Here is a 25,536-nt window from a genome sequence, read left to right as displayed (position 1 = left end):
ATAGCGAATTCTTTTCATGGAATGAATCATGACATTCCACATGAGAAAGCAAATGTTAAAAATATCATAGTGGAAAGAAAAGTACATCATAGTGGAAAGAAAAGTACACCATGGACCTTTTCACACTTGCCACTGAACAACACAAGACAAAGATCTCCACGTATTATTGCGAGGCACTGATAAGGAAATCTTGGCCACCACGAGTCATTTCCTTTGGTTGTTTGTGGATCAATTTCATCGCTCATGGCATTCAAAGTGTGTAGACACACTAGGGCATGGAATGGTTCTATAGAATGGTGTGCACAAGCTAGGGGTATAGAAGAATGGTGTAGGGGTATAGAAGAATGGGGTGTGCTCAAAGCTAGGGGCAACACGTGGACACTTTCTAGACGAGGGCACTTTTAAGCGCATATAACTAAAGGGCGGCAGGTGTTGGGTAAGGCTCATGTAAGGTTTTTGAGGAGGAGGAGGAGGAGGAGGATAATGCGCAAGGGCGTGCTCTTCGTTCTATTCTTGTGTTTAGTTGATTTGGGCGTGCAAGCCGCCCGCTATGGCGACAGTGCCGTATCACTGACGGTGCTGACGGACTTCAAACGGCTGCTTCACGGCACGGACGCGCTGCCAAGTTGGCGAAACCAGTCCCGCCAATTAGGCGGCGACTTGTTCTACTGCAACTGGCTGGGCGTGAGCTGCGACCGGAGGGGGCGCGGCAGGGTGGTCGGTTTGGAGCTTCCAGGCCTCGGCTTGCAAGGCACCATCACTCATTCTCTCGCCAACCTTACTTGGCTCCGAACGCTAGATTTGTCCGGCAATGTGCTAACTGGGGACGTCCCGCCAAATCTGCCTGCACGACTAGAGCTGCTAAATCTGGCCCAAAACCATCTGCATGGGGAGGTGCCCCAATCTCTGAGCAGGCTATGGCGATTACAGGAGCTTAGTCTTGACCGCAATTGGTTGCATGGGCCCGTACCGGCTGCGCTGGCCAACTGCACGCAGCTTCAGACCCTCAACCTGGCTCAGAACAACCTCACCGGCAGCATACCGGCTGGTCTCGGCGACCTGCCAAGTCTACAGGCCCTGCTTCTGTGGTTCAACAGCCTCACTGGTACACTGCCACCGTCGCTTGCCAACTGCTCACAACTATTCCAGCTTGAAGTTTCCATGAACCCCAATCTCAATGGCCACATCCCTGCTGAGTACGGACGCCTGCAACAGCTGGGCATACTACGCCTCTTCGACAACCAGCTTTCTGGCGCGCTGCCGGCCACACTGGGCAACTGCAGCGAGTTGATGGAGCTCTCTGTCTTCTCCAATCGCCTGTCCGGGGAGCTACCAGCCATGCTAGGTGAACTCTCATCACTGCGACTGCTCAGCCTTTATAACAACAGCTTTGCAGGGCATATTCCAGCCAGGCTGCACAACTGCTCAGCGCTGGTTCAACTGGACCTCTCACTGAATGCATTCACTGGTGCAATTCCACATGAGCTGGGCGCCATCTCCTTCAGTGCACAGTATTTTGACACAATTGTTCCACCAGGGTCTGCTGGCTATCTGAGCTTGCGTAACAACTCACTCAGTGGTGAGATACCAACGGTTCTAGGCAATTGCTCTGGCCTAGGATTTCTGTATCTGAATTTCAACAATCTGCAGGGATCCATTCCTAAAGAGCTGGGCAAGTTGGTCAATCTACAGCGGCTGTACATCACGGGAAATCAACTGACACGGCACATCCCTCCCACACTAGGCAATTTGTCACACCTAGAGGAATTGTACCTAAACATAAACTGCCTGAGTGGGACCATCCCAGAAACCTTCACCAATTTTGCCAATCTTTCGATGCTTGATTTGGGTACCAACCAGCTGGAGGGCACTCTCCCAAACCATCTTGGATCCTTGGCCGCCCTGCGGTACCTTGTGTTGCTGGATAACAAGTTGTCCGGCACAATGCCGCCATCCCTAGCCAACTGCACACAATTGCAGCAGCTTGAGCTCAGCATCAACTCATTAAGTGGTTTGTTACCACCCTTCCTTGCACAACTCCCCCATCTCCAAGTCTTGAATCTGTCTGACAACCAGTTCTCTGGCCACTTGCCAGTGACATTCTCAAACGCCACGGCAATCTTTAGCTTGTCTGTTGCACAAAACAACATTACCGGCCCCATACCAAGTGTGATCGGGAGGCTATCTAGCCTGCAATTGCTGGACCTTCATGGAAATCAATTCGAAGGGCCCATCCCAAGCGAGCTTAGCAGATGCACCAATCTTTATGACCTGGATCTTCAAAGCAATGCCTTGCAAGGACCCCTTCCATCAGATCTTGGCAATCTCTATTCTCTGAGACGCCTGCATCTGCAGTGGAATATACTGCAAGGTGACATTCCTGATAGCCTTGGCAACTGCCATGAACTGGAGGATGTTGATTTGTCACATAACAACTTCACGGGTGCCATCCCAACCTCACTGGTCACCCTTCCCTCCCTCGAGTTAAATCTCCTCTTATCTCATAATTTCCTCACTGGATTAATACCTAAAGAGGTAGGAAAATTGAATCTTATCCAAAATATCGATTTTTCTTTCAACAAGCTTTCTGGTGAGATTCCTACTACATTTGCTGACTGCACCTCTCTCCAGGCATTGAGCCTTTCACACAACAGTTTACACGGGACAATTCCCCAAGCATTAGGTAAGCTCAAGAACCTTCTCTACCTGGACCTTTCCATCAACAATTTGTCAGGGCAAATACCTGCTGAGCTTGCTGCCATACCAGAACTCCGCTTCTTCAATGTCTCCCACAATCAGCTAGTGGGTCCCATTCCTGCTACATCATCCTTTACAAATTTGACAGCTGCATCCTTTTCAGGCAATGCCGGGCTTTGTGGCCCACCACTCGCTGTTCACTGCCGAATGCCTGACCATTCTATGGCAAAAAAGATTTCAAAGTGGGTGATTGTCATTTGTAGTGTGTTTGGGGTCACACTAGTCCTCTGTGGTTTCTTCCAGTGGTGCAACCGATCCCAACTGTTTTCAGATGCTGGGCAAAGGAGGTTCTTCCAAGGTAAGGCATTCCTTTCACATGCTTCTCTTGTTCCTTTAAAACTAGTACAATCTACCTTGGCTTTGATAGCATGTTTTTTCTGCTGGAAACACTTGAAAACCACACTTTCTTCATGCTTAGATCCACTCGAAAAGATGTCATTACGAGTCACTGCTGAGGAGCTTCAGATTGCCACAAGAGGGTTTAATGAGGGCAACCTCCTGGGAAGTGGTGGTACTAGCAAAGTATACAAAGGCATGCTGAAAGATGGACGAATGGTAGCAGTAAAAAGATTCAATCTAGAAAACAACGGTGAGGAAGCAGAGCGCTTTTTCCACAAAGAATGTGAGACATTGGGCAAGATCAGGCACAGAAATCTTGTACCTATTCTAAGCACCTGCTGCAATCTTGACATGAAAGCTCTCGTTCTGGAATACATGCCAAACGGAAGCCTGGAAGAGCTTCTGTTTGATAGTGAACGTTTTCGATTGGACTGGAAGAAGGTTTTCAACATAGCCCTGGATGTTGGGAAAGCATTAGTGTACTTGCATCACGAGTGCAGTGTGCCTATTATACATTGTGATTTGAAACCAAGCAACATACTGCTCGATGAAAATTATACGGCACATGTAGCAGATTTTGGCATAGCAAAGCTTCTAAGCCCTGACACAACCACTTGTTCAGCATCCTATTTCAGGGGGTCTATTGGATACATTGCACCAGGTCTCTCTCTCTCTCTCTCTCTCTCTCTATATATATATATATATATATATATATATATCTCTCTCTCTCTCTATATATATATATATATATATATATATATATATATATATATATTATATATTATATTTATATAATATATATATATATATATATATATATTATATAGATACATGCCTACATGCTTGCATACATCAGACACATAATCCCTGAGTGCGTGCACACACACACACACACACATACACAGATAGATAATCGATGCTTGCGCTTCTTCTGTTGTGTCTGTCCCAGAAATCAAGTTTGTTAAACACCATTCACCACTGTAGGGTCTACCAGAAATCTATACCCTTACACACATGATCCTTTTGCAGAGTGTGCTGAGTTTTTCCACCATACATCCAAGGGAGACATCTACAGCTATGGAGTTGTGCTGCTGTGTATGCTAACTCAAAGGCAACCGACAAGTGAACTCTTTGACAATGGGGTTGACATGTCAAAGTGGGTAGGACGGTTCTTTCCACAGAGGTTCCTTGACGCACTCAACCCAAGTTTGCGTGCTGAAGTGGAAGCTGCAGGATGTGAAACAGAGGTGCTTCTGTTTATGAAGGTGGCTCTCTTGTGCACTGCACAAGATCCATCAGAGCGCCCGACATCAGAACAGGTAGTGCAGAGACTGTTGCGAATAAGGGAATGTCCGAGTAATTCGAGCTGGAGAAACCTGGATATGGAGATAATGGAAGAGTCAATAAAACCCCGTCATCATCTTTCAAATGATTACTCCTTTGGAGGTAAAGTCCAGCTATCTCATACATCTTGGTAGCTTCCTACAAATCGCTGCCTCTTTCTTTGTTGTATCCATGGTCATCGAAAAGCATGACAGTGAATGATGTCCTATGACAAAGTGCAGAGTGCAATGTGCATACTTTTGGTGTTGCATGCACATGGAATATATTACATGAGTAGGGCAACCAGAGAAGTGCTTCATGAAGTCCCCCCTGTCAAGGCATGATACATGTAGAAAAGAGCCCAAGTTTGACTGAACCCTAACAAAGGTGACCAATGCAGTAAATGCCCGAGTTTCCTGCCTTCAATGCATGCTTATGAGCTCCTGTAAATTGCATTACTGCTGATGAGTGAGGCATGAGGATTAATGAATGAAGTGCTTTTTTTAGGTTGGTGGGGTGGGGGGGAGGGGGAGGGGGTGTTTATACTATATAGGCACCTCAACCCCCCCATATGCTGGTCTGCCCAACCTGCCCAGACCTGTCTGACCTGCATGACTGCTGCCCACGCCTATCAGGTAGGCGCCCATAAGCAGCTGTCTGACACCCTGAACACTGACCAGCCTCTTCTCTGTGCAGCCCATCCCTGGCAGCAGAGGCTGCTACAGTGCAGGTGCATAACAATTGACCTGGCCAGTCAGGCTCCAACAGATTGCCTATCAAAACATTTTATTGCAACAATTGAGATATACACCTTTGCCAACCAATTCAATGTCAATTCTTGGCATCTTCTGCATCGTATTTGTCACGAGATTTTCTACCGGGATATAGTGTATTTAAGCGAGTAAATGTCACAAGATGGGGAACACAGAACAATAATATAATAAACCAACACTTCAAATACCACTCAGAGAATGAAAACACAGCGGAAGAACCATAAAAATACAATATAAATACACCACACTGAGCCGGAACGGCCAGCCCCCAGTAGGAACTTCTTTATTGAGATAGAAGCTTTACAATACACCAAGGTGCGGATGCATACAGCACCGGATTTTCTACAAAGCATCAACACATCTCTTGCCCAAATCTCAGTCTAGAGCCAAGATACAAACATAGCTCCAGAAAGCCATCAGATAGACTATCTCAAAACAATCCCATAATCAGCACTTAAACTGTCCACCATAAAACAGCCCGCTATGGAGCCCAAAACAGCCCCGAATTCTGTGCCAAATCAGCCCCATAACAGAGCCATAAATCAGCCCCCGAGGAGCTCGCGGGCTCTCAGATCAGCCCCAAAAAACAGTCCATAAACTAGCCCCAGAAGAGCTCTCAAAATTGTCCCAGATTCCTCCACAAAGAGGAGTCAATCAGCCCGATCAGGCTCTAGGAGAAAGTGACCAGCCATGTGGCTGTCCTGGAAGAAGTCGACCAGCTCTATGGGAGGTTTGGAAGAAGTCGACCAGCCCAGTAGAGGGTATGGAGCAAGTTGGCCGGCTGAAACAGCCCCGAATCTGCTATACGGCCAACACAAGAGAGAGAGAGTGTGTTCCCGATTGCTGCCCCTTCTTTTTTTTCTACAAATTCAGTCAATCCTCCCTTTTGTTGGAGTTGGCCAGCTTTTTTAGCCCTTGCTTTTCCCCCTTTGCCAAAAGTGGGATTCGCTACCAAAAATAACTACTTTTAAGCTTTTTCCCAAACTTGCTTCCCAAGCTGGAGCTAGGCGCCCTGTTTTGTCCACATAGACCTATCCAAAAGTAATAATATGTCCAACCCTTTGTTAATAATATGTGAAAACACTGACTTATCATGATTCATTTTAATGATGAAACAAGGGTTAAGTGTCCAAAACACTTACAATAAATAGCAAAAGCCAGCAACTTTGCAAAACTCGAAGTATACTTAGCTTTTTTTCTTGCCAAGTTCGACATGAAGCCAAAAGAAATATCTCCTCAGCATATGCATAAGATATCTTGAGATATAGCTCCATATAGCTTGCTCATAAACTTGATTTATAACCCACAATAATCCATATGGAAAGAGTGCTGAATATGGGCACATAAAACCAACTCCATACTCCGAGGATAAAATCTGTGAATCCATAAATCCTTAGACCAAGCTGTATACTGCTCATGCTCATGACTGCTTCCATAAGCTCAATAACAAAACTGTTGATCAATGTAGTCCCCACTTCTGATCTTTTCTCTTTCTCATTATTGAAAGGAAGTCTCTTGCTTCCGAGAAAGCCTATGCTCTAATACCAATGTCACAAGATGGGGAACACGGAACAATAATATAATAAACCAACACTTCAAATACCCAACAAAGCATGGAAACACAACGGAAGAACCATAAACAATACAATATAAATACACCGCACTAAGCCAGAACGGCCGGCCCCCCTAGGAACTTCTTTATTGAGATAGAAGCTTTTACAATACACCAAGGTGCGGGTGCATACAGCACCGGATTTTCCACAAAGCATCAGCACATCTCTTGCCCAAATATCAGTCTAGAGCCAAGATACAAATATAGCTCCAGAACGCCATCTGATAGACTGTCTCAAAAGTAATAATATGTCCAACCCTTTGTTAATAATGTGTGAAAACACTGACTTATCATTTTAATGATGAAAATCCCATAGTCCTCATGCTGCATAGCCATCTTTCAAGCCAAAACTTTGCTGGTTCGTGCTCCCGCTTTCTTCTGTGGAAAAATCCTCGTTCACACCTTGGTTCCACCCAGTGTGTGAAACACTGGTCAAGACGGGTGAAGGGACCAAATGGTGACAACAAAGCTTTGTGCATGTGTCACAGTTAATTCTTTCCACTCTTCACTTTGTTTCATGTATGCAAAACCAAGGATCCCCTATTGTAAACATTTCACAAGGCATGGAGGCCTTACCCAAGTCAAGTGGAAGAAAGGAAAGCAACAATGGTCAAGGTAAGAAGCAAGAGATGAGAGTAATTTAGCGGTTTGGAGAGATGGGTAGTTGAGAATTAGGGAGATGAGGATCGATTGCTGGATTATAAGAGCAGGATGAATTGGCACTCCCATAAGTGAACCCCAAGGATCTTTTTCTTTTTTCAGAAAAGAGACTTCTATCAAGTAAAATAAAATCATACAAAGGGAGATCTCAAAGGGAAAAGAGACCTCGGTGACTCCCTCTGAGAAGAAGGCATACTCCTTGGGTTCCACATCTCCTGAAGGACCATAGTGATATGCTCCCCAAAAGTCATCCCAAAATGTCAGGAAAAGGGTTGGTGAAAGGCCACCATCCCCTAGACACTTACCTTGAGGTAATGCATGGAGTGCCTACCCAAACTCGTCAGCGGAGAAGGGGGCATCAAGTAAAGTACACATGTTCTCCGTAACCATCCAGGTGCTGTACACTCGCCCACACATTCCCAATGACTGAAATTCAGTAAAATAGCTCTTATTTTTGCTGTAATTTCTAGTCTTTTTGCTGAAAACCCGCCTTCCTTTCTCAAGTTGAACCATAGGGGAAGCTTTCCCAGGGCTCTCTTCATCCTCTTGAAGACTTTTGTCACGAAGGATTGTGACAAATTGAAGATTTCAACACTCCAACCGCTTCGATCACGAAGACTTCCGCTATCATCGACTCTACTTGAAATTGGTAAGCTTTTATGCTTAAATATGGAAGCAAGTAGCAAGAGGGAGGAACCGGACTCCAAGATCACATACCCTGTGTAGTGTTCTCTTGTCCTACGTGCTCTCTTGCAGATTGTTGGTACCATGTGTTGGTGGAACAATAGAGAGCAGATGGTAGGGAACATGGACACTTGAGAGGGTAGTGTGAGTTGCAAGTCTACACCGACAACCACATTGTTTGCAATATTGTATTCATATGCATTGGTATGGAAATCTCATCAGAAATGCCCATGACACTATGTACTTGATTCTCCCAAGATCAATATTCTTTATTTGAGGGAGGGGCCAACCTTTCCAGCTCATTGTGCGTCTCTTGTCAATTCAGTAAATTACTTCTTGTATTGCGCATGTTATCCATTAAATCTTGGTGTATTTAAGTGTATTGATTAGCATTATGTTCAACCACGTTACAGAAAATAAAACGTGCATTGTGTCTCTAGTCAGCACCACTCTCAGGGACACATCTAAGAATATGGTACATGAAGAGATCCTTCCTAGGCTCAGTACCAGGAAGAAATGCTCTAACCCCCAACTTGCAAAGCAAAGATTTGGACTAGATCTGTGGATCAATGATGTTCAATCTCCCTTCATGCTTGGAAAAGACGATAGTTTCCAAAGCACCTCTAGCGTATCTAATGTGCCATCAAGCCCTGACCATAAGAAGTTGCGGATCACCCTCTGCAACTATCTTATGCATCTACAGTCATACCACCAACAAGAAGTGACATACCAAGCTACAACAAGCAACACCTAGTTTACTAGGGCTATAGACGCTGGATCGAGCTTCCTGGAGTTCCAATGAAGGAAGTTTTCTTTAGTCTCATGAGCACATGAGAAAATGCTGAACAAGTGTAATTAATGTCTATCCCAACTTGGCATCCAAGATATTTGGCAGTATGTCCTCTAGCAATCCATATGAAGCCAACATCTGTGGCCCAATCAATTCTCTCAAGGTCACTAACCCAAAATCCGACAATCCGACAAACTTATGCTAATTTATAAAGACCCTTGCTGCTAGAGAAAACTCTTCCAAGGCATTGCAAAATGAGCAAAGACATGAGGATGCCTCAAGAAACATTGTTGTATCATCAGCCAACTCAAAGTCAAAAAGCTCCTCCTCTGTGTGCAGTGACAATCTCAATCCAGATACTCTGGCACTCGAGCAAAGGAAAATGCTCAAAGTTTCTACAACAAGGAAGCTAAGGGGCAGCCCTGCCGTTAGGAGCAAGAGTATCATGTGCACGCCCGTGCCATGGCTAAACCTTAGCATGAACATCATTAATCCTTGATTAATTATCAATTAGGACAGCAATAGCATCAGTAGCATAAGCATCATCAGTGTCAATATCATCATCAGCAGCATCACATCAGCGTGGATGACATGTAGAAGTCTTACCTCAGCATGGACAGCATGAAGGAGAAGTAAAAGAAGCATGAGAAGGTCCCAGAGGCAAGATGAGCACTTGTCCAAAGCATTGATGGCTATACAGCAACAGTAGAAGCCCTAAAAGGGCTGTCGGCAGCCTACAGAGGAGGCAGCAGCCATAAAGAGGAAGTCCAAGAGCATACAGTCATAGTTGACAGCCTTCACAGCAGTATCACAGCCAGTCGGCATCATGCACATTGTTCCTCAGAGTCGGCAGAAACCCCAGCACAGTTTAGCCTAGCAAGCGCATGCATAAGGAAGGGGTTTGAGAATTTAAAGCATTAAATGGATTTTAAGTCCCTTTATTGAAGTCCACAACAGGCCGACAGCACCTGGTGCTGGCCGACCTGCATCCCAAGCATTAATATAAGCATAAGAGCATAAATCAGTTCTTCAAGTCATTCTTCATCATTCATCTAACACATAAGTCAATAGAAGCATGTAGAAAGGGGCCAAGGGTCACCCCTATGGGGCTGATCAAGGCCCAAGCCATGTACATTCATCAGTAACCTTTTGTACCATATAAAAATACAAGAAAAACCCTGACACCAATCTCTCTCTTCTTCTCTCTCCCTCTGTCTTAAATATGTTTAATCAGCATCTTGTTTTTAATCTGGCTTAGAGTTGTGGATCAATACAGCAAGGCTTCCGCACATGCAACATTGGTATTAGAGCATTCAAACTCAGCCCACTAAGCATAGTCCCAAGGAAGGTGCACAGTTACAACAAAAGAATGTAGCAAGGTAGCAAATGAGTGATCTGCCAACAGGCAAAGCTAGAGGAAGCATTCCCTAAGGGTATGCACACATAACCATTACATCATTGAGCTCTCAGATCAGTTCCAAAGGCCTCCATCTTCTCGCTACGACTGTAGCATCCCTAGAGGCCTCTACTCTGGTATGCAAGATTGTCGGCAGCCGCCCCACGCATGGCCAACTCAGAGATCTCCTTCAGGCTAGCCTCCTAGGTGCGCTTGCAAAGATTGCAAATATTCATACATTGGGGCATGGTTACTACCAGGTTGAGTTCAATTCACCAACAGGGTCTGATCTTGTCATGCACCCAAGCCTCGTTGCATTGTGTACGGCCCAAGCCTTCTTTGCACGGTGGTAGCACGGCTTCGACCTAGCATCTGACCCTCTAGCTCGAGTTTCAAGCTTTCTCGTGACAGTCTGCTTTCCATGCCTCAAGAAGGAATACCTTCCTCTTCTCCCGGTGATTGGTGGTGCCATCAAGAGAGTGATGGAATCGCCCCCACTGCTGCCTCGGCCCTCGCACGAGCAACCGGGATTCCATCTCTCCGCATTTGTGTTGCCTCGCCGGATTTAGTGTCTCACATGATATCTATTCCCAGTCTTCGGGGCGACCCCATTATGCAGAGAGTGGAGTATTCCGGCCTTCCAGGCCAATGTTTCATTTGTAGGCTGATGGGTCATCTGGCCAAAGCTTGCCCTCGGCATCAATCTAGGAGACCGCCCCCGGTGGTTCCCCCTCCTACTTCCCACTCAAATCCGCACCAGGGGGCCGAGGCAAGAGCAAGTTCCCAAGCCGTGGAGCACCAGGTACCAACCGTGGATGACCCATCAGCCAGAGAGAGGCAGACGGTTGGCCCCCGCCCAGATCGCGAGTCGAGCACCAAAGCTGAGCGTCACAATTGTGCGCGCCAAGAGGCTGGCAGCATCCAAGAGGATTCGGTTCTGTTAGAGAACCGTATTACGAGCACTTATCACAGCATCCACTCGCAGACGGCGGGCCCCCTCCAGTCACAGAGAGAGCTCCTCCGCTCCACCCGCCGCAGACGGCGGGCGATTCCTCATCGCAACTCCTCTTCCGGCCCTTAGTGCCCAGTGGGGCCGGTTGACCCCACCCTCTCTCCGTCGAGCCTTCCCCATCAACCTTCCTCTCCGATGGACGCCTCTCAGCAATGTCCCTCTCCAACCTCTCCACCTTCCCGCTCCCCCACCCTCGCCTCCAACTCTACCCGCAATCGCTCCATCTGCCCCTTCCTCTTCTTCTGTGCCCACCCCCCCCCCCACCCCCCCCTATTGCTGCTCTTCCAGATAAAACTCCATATGAGGCTTTCCATGGTGAGAAGCCCTCCGTTGTTCATTTCCGGATATTTGGGTGTACGGCATATGTTGGTTCATGTGCCTAAGGATCATCGCTCCAAGTTGGACTCGAAGTCTCAACGCATGACTTTTCTCGGATACAGCACTGTGTCCAAGGCATATCGTCTTTATGATCCTCAGGCCGGTAAAGTGTCACAAATCCCTATATTCTAGGGACATGCGGATGCGTGTCAGGCCTAGAAACATGCGGATGCATGTATGTATTATACCTGGGCATGTGTATGGATCATATGAGTGGATGCATATGAGTCCAAGGACATGACAGGACATTTGTGGACTTTCGGGCGGTGCCCGTGTGGATTCCGGCCATGCACACATGGTGTGTTATGATGGCAGGCGGAATATTTTCAAGTACAAGAATGATGATAGGTGGTTCTCCAAGTTTACATGTGCACAATGCATAAATGATGCATGCCATAACTTTATTTTACTTTGTGTGACATTGTCTTGCTGCCTGGACAATGCTTGTTATTTTGGCTTGTGAAGTCCGAGGGACCGGGGACGCCCGGGCACCTTGTGGACGCGTGTGTGCACTCCTGTTTGGGCCTAAAACTGTGGGCTTATGGGTTTTGCAGGTGGTAAGTGCGTCCACACTCAATTTACAGCTTATTTCATTTACTACTAAAGTTTATTGGTTTGCAGGTCCACACTCATTAATAAGTGGCCGGACAACTTATAATGCGTTCCCATTTGGTTGGACCAAAATTAATGAAGTCCGGACAACTTATGGCCATTTCCCATTTGGTTGGACCTAAACTTATACAAACAGGACAAATGGAGCACTATGGGCTGGACACCTACCTGGACACCTTATGGGGACACTTGTCAGCCTGTATGTGTATCCACCAAGCCCCTTAGGTGGCACTGGAGAAAGGCGCCTCCTTCAAGAGGCCTTTTGGGCTGTTTTATTCATAACTTAACACATTGGAGAGCTGGTTGAAGCTTTGGGAGTTGCTACAGGGCTGGTTGCTTGCTTCCCGGACTCACACAAGCTTGGATATCGATCCCCACACTCTTCTAAAGGGCTGGTTGGTAAATTTCAGACCTGTAATTTCTGGTTATTGCAAGTTTTGGGCTGGTTACAGGTGTCCAAAGCCAACTTGGACAGTACAGGACAGCTCTAGGGACCTCCACAGGGCTGTAGGACCCCTTACAGGTGGATTTCTCGCGACAGAAAGTTGCTGTTTTGGACTGGTTATTGCACAAAACAGGCCGGACAGCAATGGAATATGTGAGCATGGATGTGTCTCAAGGATTCCTGGTATAACAGGTGCTTAGGGCAAGCATTGGGGACACTTGCTCGCGGAGAACACAGGTTTCTGGATCAGTTTCTCGCGTGGAAACAGGGCCTAAAGATCCATTTACATCCTGTGCAGGGCGGAGTACCTGTGAGGATTGTGATACTCTTGTGCAGGGCGGATGTACCTGTGAAGAGGCTTGTGCAGGGCGGATGTACCTGTGTGTAGGGCGGATGTACCTACAGATTCTCTTGTTTGAAATGTATTCATTCATGATGTATTTGGAAGAATCAGGTGCAGGCTGGTGGTGAATCCCCAGGCACCCGTAATCTTGTACTTTGCAGACTCTTTTGGTAATATAACCTAAAGGGGGGGGGGGGGGGGGGGGGGGTCAGCCTATCATCGGCCCCTTTATGTGGTGTACTGTCATTTTTCAGCTTTGTGGTTGTAATGCTCAATTGTTAAGTGCTCAGAATCTTGTTCACATTTATACGATTCCAATACACGCGTCCGCCTCCCGTTTCATTGGTATCAGAGCTCAGTTTTTCCCCCCATTGGAAAACGGTCTGAGGCTTGGAATCATAAGTGGTGACCTGATTTGAGTGTCATGGACAGCCACATTTCTGACAGTGTGGAGAACACACAGGACCGTGAACTTCATGGTACAAGGGATGCAAGAGATGCTGCAGGCAATGATGTCTATGGAGATGCAGGTACTCATGACACTATGCATTCTGATTTGGAATCTTTGAGGCGTCAAGTGCGACGCTATAGGGCTGAAACCGAAGAGCTTAGGTCATTGAAAAATGACCCGGATGTACAAAGGGTGTTGGCTGCGAAGGCAAAGGCTTCGGTCCATGAAGTCACTTTTGAAGCAATTGCAAAGGAAATGGATGTTGAGAAACCCCGAGAGCTTGCACTTGCATACCTAATGGTTAAGGGTGATGTATACACTGAAGCAGATGGTAGTTTGGCTTTCAAGAAGCCACCCCTCATGGCTGCCCGTGGTGATGCATATGATGCACAACAAGCAGAAAGAGCACAGCAAGTGCCAAATGCTGAAAGGACAAGAGTCCCTGGTGCTAGGCTTGATGCAGGTCAAGAGAAGAGTAAGGATGAGGGATCCTCTACTCATTCCCGCTTTGCTCCAAGAAGACATGTCCGTTCCCGTGTTGAGCTTTCCACTCATTTGGAGAGTGTGACTCAAGAGAGAACGAAGAGGGATCGTGAATCTTCATCGCGGCATCATCATCATGCAGATGAACAGGATGTACATAGGGATGCATATAGAAGGAAGAAGCCTCGAGAGTTCAAGTCCGGTGACAAGGATGTAAAGTTTGAAAACTTTCAGGGACGGATGGACTCTACCAAAGCACTTGCTTTCATCAGACAGTTTGAGATAGCTTTTTGCAATGAAGACTTTTCGGAAAAGTCTATGCTCAGGCATGTGGGAATGCATCTCAAGGATACGGCAAGTGATTGGTGGCTTGCAAAAATACTTGATGGAAGTGCTGCCCCAACTTGGTCTTCTTTCAAAATTCAGTTTTATGATCAATTCTTACCACCAAACTTTGCAAAGGATGTACGCAAGGAGTGGGATTGGCTGTCCCAAGATGAGGGAGAGTCCGTTGCTTCATACATAGCAAAGTTTTGGAAAGTCCTTCTCAAGGTTACTCCCTTCATGAAGATTGGAGAGGACGAGAAGAAGAGAAAGTTTGAATCGGGGCTCCATCACATCATCCAACAAAGCTTGGGAGTGTACCCAAATAAGACCATACAAGAGCTTATACACTCAGCCATGATTGCGGAGAACTTGCACATAAAAGCACCCACAAATAAGTCATTTGCAGGTCAAAACAAGAGCAAATTCAGGGCTGGTTATGACCAGAAAAAGGGTGGACAGCCACCTAAGAATGCTCCCAAAGATGGCCGAGATGCAAAGGATGACTCCGAAAAGAAGCCGGGGGGTAAACGCCACAATTTTGGGCTCTCAAAACAGCAATTGGAAGAGTACAGGACGGCTGGAAAATGCTTTAAGTGTGGCAGTAAAGATCATATATATCCTAAATGCCCACAGAATCCTAAGAATGCTGAGCCTAATGTGGAAAAGCCTCTTGTGAATGTTGTACCCGATGTGCAGGGTAATACAGGGCATGAGCCCAAAAGTAGAGTCATATGCAAGGCTTGGGGCAAATTGAAGGATCAGCCTGCTTTGTTTCTTTTTGATGATGCTTCCACAGATAACTTCATATCCGTACAGATGACTGCCGCCATAGGTCTCAATGTGGAAGACATGGGAATGCAAATGAATGCAGATGCCGCCTTTGAGGGCAAACAGGTTGATGTAACTCCGGTCCTTGGTAAGCTCCGTGTACATATACAGGACTACCTCGACTATGAGAGCTTTTTAGTGGCTCCTCTTACAGGTTGTGATGTTTTGTTGGGGATGCCCTGGCATCACCGTTTAGAGCCTGTTAAGGCTTACAAAGAGAAGAAAATCAGCTTTGTACATAGAGGCCGTGAGCACTCTATAGATGCTGGTACTACTGGAAGTACCATACCTCTTGTAAGCCATGTACAAATTAATAAGGCAATAAAGAAATCAGCTTGTTCTTACTTGGTTTTTGTACGTGATACCATTGAACATTCTAGTGTTGATGTTAGTACATTAGATCAAGACAAGCTTAACTTTTTGAATGAGTTCAAAGATTGTTTTGCGAATGCTTTGCCAGCAAGGTTGCCACCAGAGAGGCCGGAAGATCATTGCATAGATCTAATCCCCGGTAGCTCTCCACCTAATAGGCCACCATACAGGGTGAGTGCTAGTCAACAAGAAGAGATTATGGCACAGGTGAATGAACTTTTGGAAAAGGGTTTGATTCGGCCTAGTTCCTCGCCATATTGCTCGCCGGTACTTCTTGTTCAAAAGAAGGATGGTACTTACAGGATGTGTGTTGATTACCGTGCCCTCAATAAGATAACCATCAAGAATCGGTTTCCGATTCCGCGCATTGATGACATCTTGGACAAGCTTGAAGGTTCGGCATGTTTCAGCCGAATAGACCTCAAGAGTGGGTATCATCAAGTGAGAGTGGCACCTCAAGATGTACACAAGACTGCATTTAGGACAGCCTTTGGTCTTTATGAGTTTTTGGTGGTGCCTTTTGGCCTTACAAATGCACCCGCTACCTTCAACAGGATGATGGACAGGGTGTTCAGAAAACATAGAAAGTTCACAGGTATATTCTTTGATGACATTATTGTATTCTCAAAGAATGAAGCCCAACATCGTGAGCACCTGGCTATTGTGTTTAAAGAGCTTAAGGAAAATCAGCTCTACATAAATGCAAAAAAGAGTGAATTCTTTCTCCCAGAGATTCACTATCTTGGTCACATTGTATCAAAGGATGGTGTGCGCATGGATCCCGCAAAGATACAAGCCATGCAAGAATGGCCAGAGCTGAAATCAGTCCATGAAGTGAGGAGCTTCCTTGGTTTATGTGCTTACTACAGGAGGTTCGTCAAGCATTTTGCTTTCATTGCCGCTCCGTTACATGACTTAACGAAGAAGAAAGCAATCTTTAAATGGACACAAGAAGAGAGAGATGCCTTTCAAAAGTTGAAGAGTGCAATCATCTCGGGACCGGTACTCATTATTCCGGATTTGCACAAACCTTTTGTGGTGGAATGTGATGCATGTGGGGACTGCATAGGGGCTGTTTTGAACCAAGAAGGACATGCCATTGCCTATGAGAGCAGACGCTTGCAACATGCAGAGCTTCACTTACAGGTTTATGAGAAGGAATTGTTGGCTGTAATTCATGCCCTTACTATTTGGAAACACTATCTTTTAGGGGCTGATTTTATGGTCAAAACTGATCATCAAAGCTTGAGATACTTTTTAACTCAAAGTAAGCTCTCAGAGAAGCATATGAGATGGGCAAATTTCCTCTCAATGTTTCATTTTCAGATTTTACACACTCCAGGGAAAAAGAATGTGGTGGCGGATGCCTTATCTAGACGACCACAGGTTCATGCTATTACAGTTGCATACCATGAGGACTTATCGGATATGCGTAATACTTATCATCTGGATGAGGATTTTGCACATGTATGGGCTGATTTGCAAGAGGGTATTGCTGTCCCATCTTATGTCATAAGAGATGGATATCTCATGATGCAAAATCGTATGTGTGTGGTAAAGAACCTTCGCCATAAGGTTATGGATGAGTGCCATGCTCCTCCATATGCAGGTCATAGAGGCATTTTGGCCACAGCACAATCTTTGGAGAGGTATTTCTTTTGGCCACATATTCGCAAGGATATTGAAGCATATGTACGTGAATGTATGGTATGTCAAAAGGTCAAGTTTGATCGACATAAAGCACCTGGATTGCTTCAGCCTTTGCCTATACCAAATGAACCATGGGAAAGCATTGCTATGGATTTCATTATGGATTTGCCAAGGACGCCACAGGGAAATGATGCTATTTGGACCATTATTGACAGGTTTAGCAAGCAGGCACATTTCATTCCCGTGCGCAAGACAATAAAGCCAGATCATATGGCTAGGATATTTTTGGCACAGATATTCAAACACCATGGCATGCCTAAATCTATTGTGGGGGATAGAGATCCTAGAACCACAAGTTTATTTTGGCGCGCATTGTTTGACAATATGGGTACAAAGCTGAACTTCTCATCAGCTTACCATCCACAGACAGATGGGCAAAGTGAAATAGCAAATTCAGCCGTCCTCGACTTGCTGAAATCTTATGTATCCGACCGCAAATCAGATTGGGACAAGTATTTACCACTTGTGGAATTTGCCTACAACAACACGGTACACACTTCTACGGGCAAGGCGCCCTTTGAGATTATCTATGGCAAGGTGGTACTACCACCCATCCTTCGTACAAAGGATGAGATTTTTGCAGCAGATGAGTATGTCAGAGACTTGGATACTGCATTTGCACAGGTACGGACAGCCATAGAGAGGTCTCAAACCAAGATTAAAAAGGCAGCTGATAAGCATAGAAGGGATGTACAATTCAAACAAGGTGATTGGGTCTTGCTGAAATTTGAAAAGGCACGCCTTCGGAAGAGGCCAGGGAGAGAGGGAAAGTACCCTAAGCTTTCCAACAGGTATTATGGACCTTTTCAGATCTTGGAGAAGATCAATGATGTTGCATTTCGGCTTGTACTCCCAGATCATTGGAACATGCATAATGCTTTTCATGTGAGCCTATTGAGGCCTTATGTGGGACCGACACCGTTTGAGCCGGTCTTGGAAGACCCACCCGAGGTGGATGAGCTGGAAGAGATTCTTCAACCTGAACAGATTGTTTTTCACAAGGAACGAAAGCTTGCGGGAGGCAAACTTGTTCGTAGGTACCTTGTGAAGTTCAAGAATTATTCAGCTTTGGATGCGAAATGGATGGATGAGGCCTACTTCGAGGATTACCCAGATCTTTTGAAGGCTTATCTGGAGGCTTTTCAGTTGCGGTCAACTGATTAGAAGCCGGGGGGATGTCACAAATCCCTATATTCTAGGGACATGCGGATGCGTGTCAGGCCTAGAAACATGCGGATGCATGTATGTATTATACCTGGGCATGTGTATGGATCATATGAGTGGATGCATATGAGTCCAAGGACATGACAGGACATTTGTGGACTTTCGGGCGGTGCCCGTGTGGATTCCGGCCATGCACACATGGTGTGTTATGATGGCAGGCGGAATATTTTCAAGTACAAGAATGATGATAGGTGGTTCTCCAAGTTTACATGTGCACAATGCATAAATGATGCATGCCATAACTTTATTTTACTTTGTGTGACATTGTCTTGCTGCCTGGACAATGCTTGTTATTTTGGCTTGTGAAGTCCGAGGGACCGGGGACGCCCGGGCACCTTGTGGACGCGTGTGTGCACTCCTGTTTGGGCCTAAAACTGTGGGCTTATGGGTTTTGCAGGTGGTAAGTGCGTCCACACTCAATTTACAGCTTATTTCATTTACTACTAAAGTTTATTGGTTTGCAGGTCCACACTCATTAATAAGTGGCCGGACAACTTATAATGCGTTCCCATTTGGTTGGACCAAAATTAATGAAGTCCGGACAACTTATGGCCATTTCCCATTTGGTTGGACCTAAACTTATACAAACAGGACAAATGGAGCACTATGGGCTGGACACCTACCTGGACACCTTATGGGGACACTTGTCAGCCTGTATGTGTATCCACCAAGCCCCTTAGGTGGCACTGGAGAAAGGCGCCTCCTTCAAGAGGCCTTTTGGGCTGTTTTATTCATAACTTAACACATTGGAGAGCTGGTTGAAGCTTTGGGAGTTGCTACAGGGCTGGTTGCTTGCTTCCCGGACTCACACAAGCTTGGATATCGATCCCCACACTCTTCTAAAGGGCTGGTTGGTAAATTTCAGACCTGTAATTTCTGGTTATTGCAAGTTTTGGGCTGGTTACAGGTGTCCAAAGCCAACTTGGACAGTACAGGACAGCTCTAGGGACCTCCACAGGGCTGTAGGACCCCTTACAGGTGGATTTCTCGCGACAGAAAGTTGCTGTTTTGGACTGGTTATTGCACAAAACAGGCCGGACAGCAATGGAATATGTGAGCATGGATGTGTCTCAAGGATTCCTGGTATAACAGGTGCTTAGGGCAAGCATTGGGGACACTTGCTCGCGGAGAACACAGGTTTCTGGATCAGTTTCTCGCGTGGAAACAGGGCCTAAAGATCCATTTACATCCTGTGCAGGGCGGAGTACCTGTGAGGATTGTGATACTCTTGTGCAGGGCAGATGTACCTGTGAAGAGGCTTGTGCAGGGCGGATGTACCTGTGTGTAGGGCGGATGTACCTACAGATTCTCTTGTTTGAAATGTATTCATTCATGATGTATTTGGAAGAATCAGGTGCAGGCTGGTGGTGAATCCCCAGGCACCCGTAATCTTGTACTTTGCAGACTCTTTTGGTAATATAACCTAAAGGGGGGGGGGGGGTCAGCCTATCATCGGCCCCTTTATGTGGTGTACTGTCATTTTCAGCTTTGTGGTTGTAATGCTCAATTGTTAAGTGCTCAGAATCTTGTTAACATTTATACGATTCCAATACACGCGTCCGCCTCCCGTTTCATAAAGTTGTTGTGAGCCGTGATGTGGTGTTCGACAAGACTCCTACATCTTCAAAGGGGGGTGGTGAGCTTCTTCTTCCTTCGCCTCCTTCTCTTCCTCCTCTTGCTCCCGCTACTTCTGTTACACCTCCAACTGAGGATACTCAGTTAGATGTTGATGACCCTGCTCCTCCTCCAGCGAGTTCGAGCAGATCTGTACCTGGTTGGTATTATCAGACAGTTCGTGATTCTGGGTTACGTGAGCTTCCTTCTGCTCCTCTGCCTGGTTCTCTTCGGCGTTCTTCCAAAGTTACAGGGAAACAAATTCATGAGGGCAACATGTTTGTTAATCATGCTCTTATGTCTACTATCATTAATGGTCCTTCTGATCCCACTTCTGTAGACGAGGCTCTTTCACATGAGCCTTGGCGTCGTGCTATGCAGGCAGAGCTGGATGCTATCGAACGGAATGGCACTTGGATTTTGGTGCCTCGGCCATTGCAGCGTAAGATGATTGGTGTGCGTTGGATCTTCAAATCAAAGTTACTTGCTGCTGGCAGCTTGGACAAGCACAAGGCGAGGTTGGTTGCCAAGGGTTATGCTCAGCTGTAGTCGACTTCGATGAGACCTTCGCTCCGACGGCCCGGATAACTACCATTCGCACCGTTCTTGCACTTGCAGGACATCATAGATGGCCCGTTTTCCAGATGGACGTCAAGTCGGCTTTCCTGAAGGGAGAGCTTACACATGAGGTTTATATTGATCAGCCGCCAGGATTTGTTGTTCCGAGCAAACAAGATCATGTGTACCGGCTGAAGAAGGCTTTATATGGTCTAAAGCAGGCTCCGCGGGCTTAGTACCAGCGGATTGATGAGTTCTTTCAAAAGCATTCGTGCTTAGGATCATCTCAGGCCAGCCCTCAGACAAAGTGTTCCAATTGCCTCAGAAGAGCAGCTTCGGCAACCTTTGGTTTGGAACCCCCTGATCCGTTTACCCAGTGGCCACATGCTAGGGGCCCAACCACATATATCCTGGGGCGCCTTGAGCATGGGACAAGCCAGGTCTCTCGGAGATTGGATTGCACATAGGTAGTTACCTCAGGAGGAGCAAGAGAGAGAACTAACAAGGACCCGGGTAGAGACAGGCTCAGCATCGACATAGACTCAGCTATCCCGCAAATCGGAGGAGACTCTGGATCCCCCTTCTTTGCATATACAGCGCTACTTGGCCGCAAGATCCAAATGCCTAAGATAGATGGCACTCCGGCAGTAGCAGCACACTAACAGTCTCAGGGCCTATCACAGCGCTTCCTTTCAGATTTCTGGAAGAGGCTTTTGGGAAAGCTTCCGGCCGAGGAAGATCATTCTCTTTCTTTGGCTGATGGCACACAAGAGTTTGGCAGTCGGTACTTGGCTGGCAATTGGAGGTTATTCAGCAGCTTGCCCGAGGTGCCGCCACCCCCAAGAGAGAGAGATAGAGGTGTGTAACTCTGCTCTATATACACAAGAAGAATCCCGGAATGATACAAATGTGACAAGGGGCTGTGGGGCCATTTTATATGGCCCCCAAACAGCAGTCGGCCTGCTGTAGGGCAGCCGACAGGACTACAAACTCCACAACCTGCTGAAATGTACAGTCGACCAGCAGCAGGGGGGTCGGCCAGCATCAAGAAGGTCCACGAGCTGTGCAAAACAGTCGGCCACCTCCAGTGTATCCACAGATGCAGTCGGCCAAGTTCAAGGTCCTCCCACCACTACAAGACTGCCTCCCATGCCACAAAAAAATAGGAAAAATGGGGAAAAAATACGGGGAGTGAGGAAAAATGATAAAACACCTACAAAGGGCGGGCACACCCACAACAGAGGCCTTGGTGTCAACATAAAGACAGGAGATGACTTCTAAAAGCCCCGATTCACTAGCAGACGTTTTCAGTAGCGGGTGGACTACTCTGGTCTCCCTGGACAGTGTTTCATCTACAGCCAGATGGGACACCTAGTGAGATCCCGCCCTTGTTGCTGCTCAGGGAGTAACCGGCCGACCCCAGCTCCCCCAGGTTCAGTTTCATCGCATGGCACTACTCCTGCTCCCCTTGAGGGGGAGGCGCCTTCCGTTCCACCGCTGCAACAACAGCTGCTGATGATTGCAGAGGGCTGGCAGCCTGGCCAACAACACTGATGTCGGCGCCTCCCTCCCCCCCGTGGATCTAACCTGGCACGCGGGACCCCTGAGGTAACAGTTTGATCTGAGAACCATTTGGAGTATTAACCCCTGGAGGATGCGGGAGATTCGGGTGGATCCTCGGCAGCCTGACAGGCTCCCTTGGTTTCAGCTCCAGATGCGGCACCCCCAACGGAAGCCACAGGATTACCGCAGACGATACAGGAGATCCAGCTGGATCCGCAGTGGCCTCAGAGGCTCCCTTGGCTACAGCTCCAGATCTTGCAGAATCGGATGCCCCACAGTGTTGGCTTGGGGTCAACGTGCGGCTTTTAGAGCCCCCTCTGCCGGTCTGCCACTGATTTATTTTGTCACGGTCTAGTAGAGAGGCTCCGCCCTCGAGATGACTCTCCTTACACGCATAAGACGACCCTTGTGGATCCTCAGAATGCTCTGATGTTGGATGCTGCCCCTCCTCCTTGGAGGCTGGGAGGTAGATGTCAACACTCAGAGTAGGCCCCTAGTGTGGCATTCTATCTTTGTATTAGCAATGTAGTAGCCTTCCTTTGAGAGCGGCCAGCCATGGAGGAAGTGCCCCTCTATGTTGTGTTAATTTTACTGCTGTAGCAGTGTTTGTACTCTGCCTTCTTCTAGGCAAGTCTTTTCAACTAATAGAAGGATCTCTTTTTCAGGGGGGAAAAAAGAATATTCAAGGAGACTACCCCTTACCTTTCCTAAGCAGCTCTTTTAATGGAGGATAACCATTGCTGTCTTGTCTTGCCCATTAAGAGCAAGCTGAATTCTAGAAGCATGGATCTGCTTTTGATCTTCTCCTTCTTCTAGATGTGTATGGAAGGCTATCTCCCCTTCGGTTTGAAGAAAATTTTGGATACAAAATATCTCAAACACACGATGGATGTTTGGCAACTTGAATTTTTCCTTCCAAAGAGCTTCAGTTTTGCTTCCAGTTGATAAGGGCAGGGACTCTCCAGGAAATATGGAGTATGAGGAATAAAAGGGGATGTAGCCAAGGTCCAGCCATCAGCCATCAAGTTTTCTATTTGTCAGGACATGGTGAGCATTTATAAACAGTATACTGTAGGCCTAACCCAAGTGAGAAGAATCCTGTGATTCTGACCCTCCCTTATTTGCTCTTGGTGTGTAGTGTAGTGTCAAGATCTGAAGGGCGTGGCAAGCATTGTTAAGCAGTATAGCAAAGGCCAGAGTGAGCATATTTCTTTATTGGGTGATCTAACCCTCCCTTATTTGTGTGTGGAGTTTATTATTAGCTAGGATTCTGACCCTCCCTTATTTGCTCTTGGTGTGTAGTGTAGTGTCAAGATCTGAAGGGCGTGGCAAGCATTGTTAAGCAGTATAGCAAAGGCCAGAGTGAGCATATTTCTTTATTGGGTGATCTAACCCTCCCTTATTTGTTCTTAGTGTGTGGAGTTTATTATTAGCTAGGATGATATAAGCCTTTGACAGTCGTCATATGCTAGAAAACTTTTTTGGTCATCGGCAGTTAATAAAAATATCTTACTTCCACCAAAAACAAATGTTTCTATTATCATATAAACATGCTAAACTCTGATACTTTTGTTTGATTTTGTGACAGATACTATCCAACTAGGATGATTTCAGAGTATAGGCTTTTCATGCAATGTGGTCTAGCAGAAGAGGCCATCTTGCTGTGGCGATGGTGGTTTTGCCCCCTACTTCAACATCTTGTTGAAGCTGCTCTTGATTACAGAGAACACTTTATCAAGCTCTTAAACATCACAACTTGCAACATTTAGTTCTTTTACTATTAATTTACTGAGAATGTAGGCAGGGAACACTGTGACATCACAAATTTGATAATGCAAGTACATACTAGTGATATACACCTACATCAAAACAGGTTACTACATAGCAATGCATGCATAAATCCAAATGTGCTGGCATGCTAGCACATGCAGGTGCATGTACACATGAAAATAGATGCTTTAACTCCAATGCGTTTGTGGAACCATGTGATCTTATAATAGTCTTCTTCTTAAAGTTGATAGAAACTATCTTAAGTTCCTTATTTCTTTTTAGGGCGCTTACTCATAAGCAAACATCTGGATGACTTAGTTTGAGAAGCAAGTTCTGGTCCTCGAATTGGATGGAGCTTCCATGGCTATTTGCTTACCTCTTTAGGTCCTAGCAAGAACTTGTTGGAGGCTGCAATCCTCGTGTCAGTGTGAGGGATGCGTGGCATTGATGGGCGCTTGAATTATCCCACATAGGAGAAATCTCCTTTCTGAGGGAAAAAAAAGGTGGGGAAAGTGAAGAACGCAAGAGGCTCTTCCTTGATGTCTAGCCGTGCTGAATGAGCAGAAGGAAGGGGACTCTCTCCATCTCTCAGGTAAGCGAGAAGGGCCTCTGCTAGAGGGGTTGTCTACCTTGAGCGCAGAAGGGGCGGTTTGCGGGTGTGTGGAGGCAAGGAGGGGGCGGGGACAAGGCATAGTGCATGGAGGGTACCTTCACTCTTGCCTCTACTTTTCTCGCCACACCATCATCGTTAATCCACCATCAGCTTGGCTCTTCACCCGGCCTCTCCTCAACCTCAATACTGCTCGTTCATGCAGTGCTGAAATTTGAAGCCTTCAGAGGCCAACAAAGCCTTTGAAAATAGGGTGCGGCCACTATTTTGAAAAAAAAAAATACACAAACATATATATTTTGAACGTAAACCTAGTTTATGGCCTTCAAATCGATGCATTCAGGAGTGTGGCATGGGGTCTTTAAGACCCCCTTGATGTGGCATCAACACTCATAGTGATCTTGCCACCCACCCCATTTCTTGTCTGTCCGATTTTGGGTCAACTAAGGAGGAGGAACGGTTTAAGCATCTGGATAAACTAGGAAAAACTCTAATAGATTCCCACTTTAATGATGGTACCCCAATTACCACTTTAATGAAGGCAAATCATTCAAGGAGATAGATCTTTTCTTTGCCTTCTTTTTCTAAGGTATTTGGTAAGCTCTCTCTCTCTCTCTCTCTTTAATTTTTAGTATTTTACTATATATCTATATTTAACCATCCTAATCTAAAACAATCATAGTTATCCTAATTTTCTTTAGTGTGGCCTTGTTTGTATGATGGATCAGATTGAACACATCACAAGCGACTTTGAGTTTGAAGAGTACTCAAGTTATCATACAAACAACTATGTAACAAGTGATTATCCAAATGTGGAAGAGCTTTTTCAACGCACATTTCAAGTGCAAGGGAGAGCGTAAGATGGATGGCTGAATTTTTTTCTATTCTCTTCTCTTCTCTAT

At 46.2% G+C, this 25,536-nt stretch overlaps 1 protein-coding gene across 11 annotated transcripts; it reads left to right on the top strand.

Annotated features, from left to right (window-relative positions):
* LOC147615537 (uncharacterized) lies at positions 1-25,536 on the top strand. 11 transcript variants are annotated; one of them, XM_086779647.1, is made up of 8 exons: positions 171-2,535; positions 2,632-3,055; positions 3,176-3,757; positions 4,126-4,542; positions 23,196-23,301; positions 23,398-23,452; positions 23,557-23,637; positions 23,843-24,235. In XM_086779647.1, exons 1-5 carry the CDS (start codon positions 484-486, stop codon positions 23,240-23,242), a joined length of 3,522 nt encoding a protein of 1,173 aa, XP_086635773.1. In that variant the 5' UTR covers positions 171-483; the 3' UTR covers positions 23,243-23,301; positions 23,398-23,452; positions 23,557-23,637; positions 23,843-24,235. The 11 variants fall into 11 exon arrangements, with proteins under 11 accessions (XP_086635764.1, XP_086635765.1, XP_086635768.1 ...); XM_086779638.1 differs by lacking the exon at positions 23,196-23,301 and having other exon boundaries at positions 1-3,055; positions 23,557-23,616; XM_086779639.1 differs by lacking the exon at positions 23,196-23,301 and having other exon boundaries at positions 1-3,055.

This window comes from Cibotium barometz, chromosome 40 (assembly GCF_041138505.1).
Source record: "Cibotium barometz isolate CiBa-2024 chromosome 40, ASM4113850v1, whole genome shotgun sequence".
In the NCBI taxonomy this organism is placed as follows: Eukaryota; Viridiplantae; Streptophyta; class Polypodiopsida; order Cyatheales; family Cibotiaceae; genus Cibotium; species Cibotium barometz.
The sequence above is the reverse complement of the archived record's forward strand: the minus strand, read 5'-3'. Positions and strand labels throughout refer to the sequence as shown.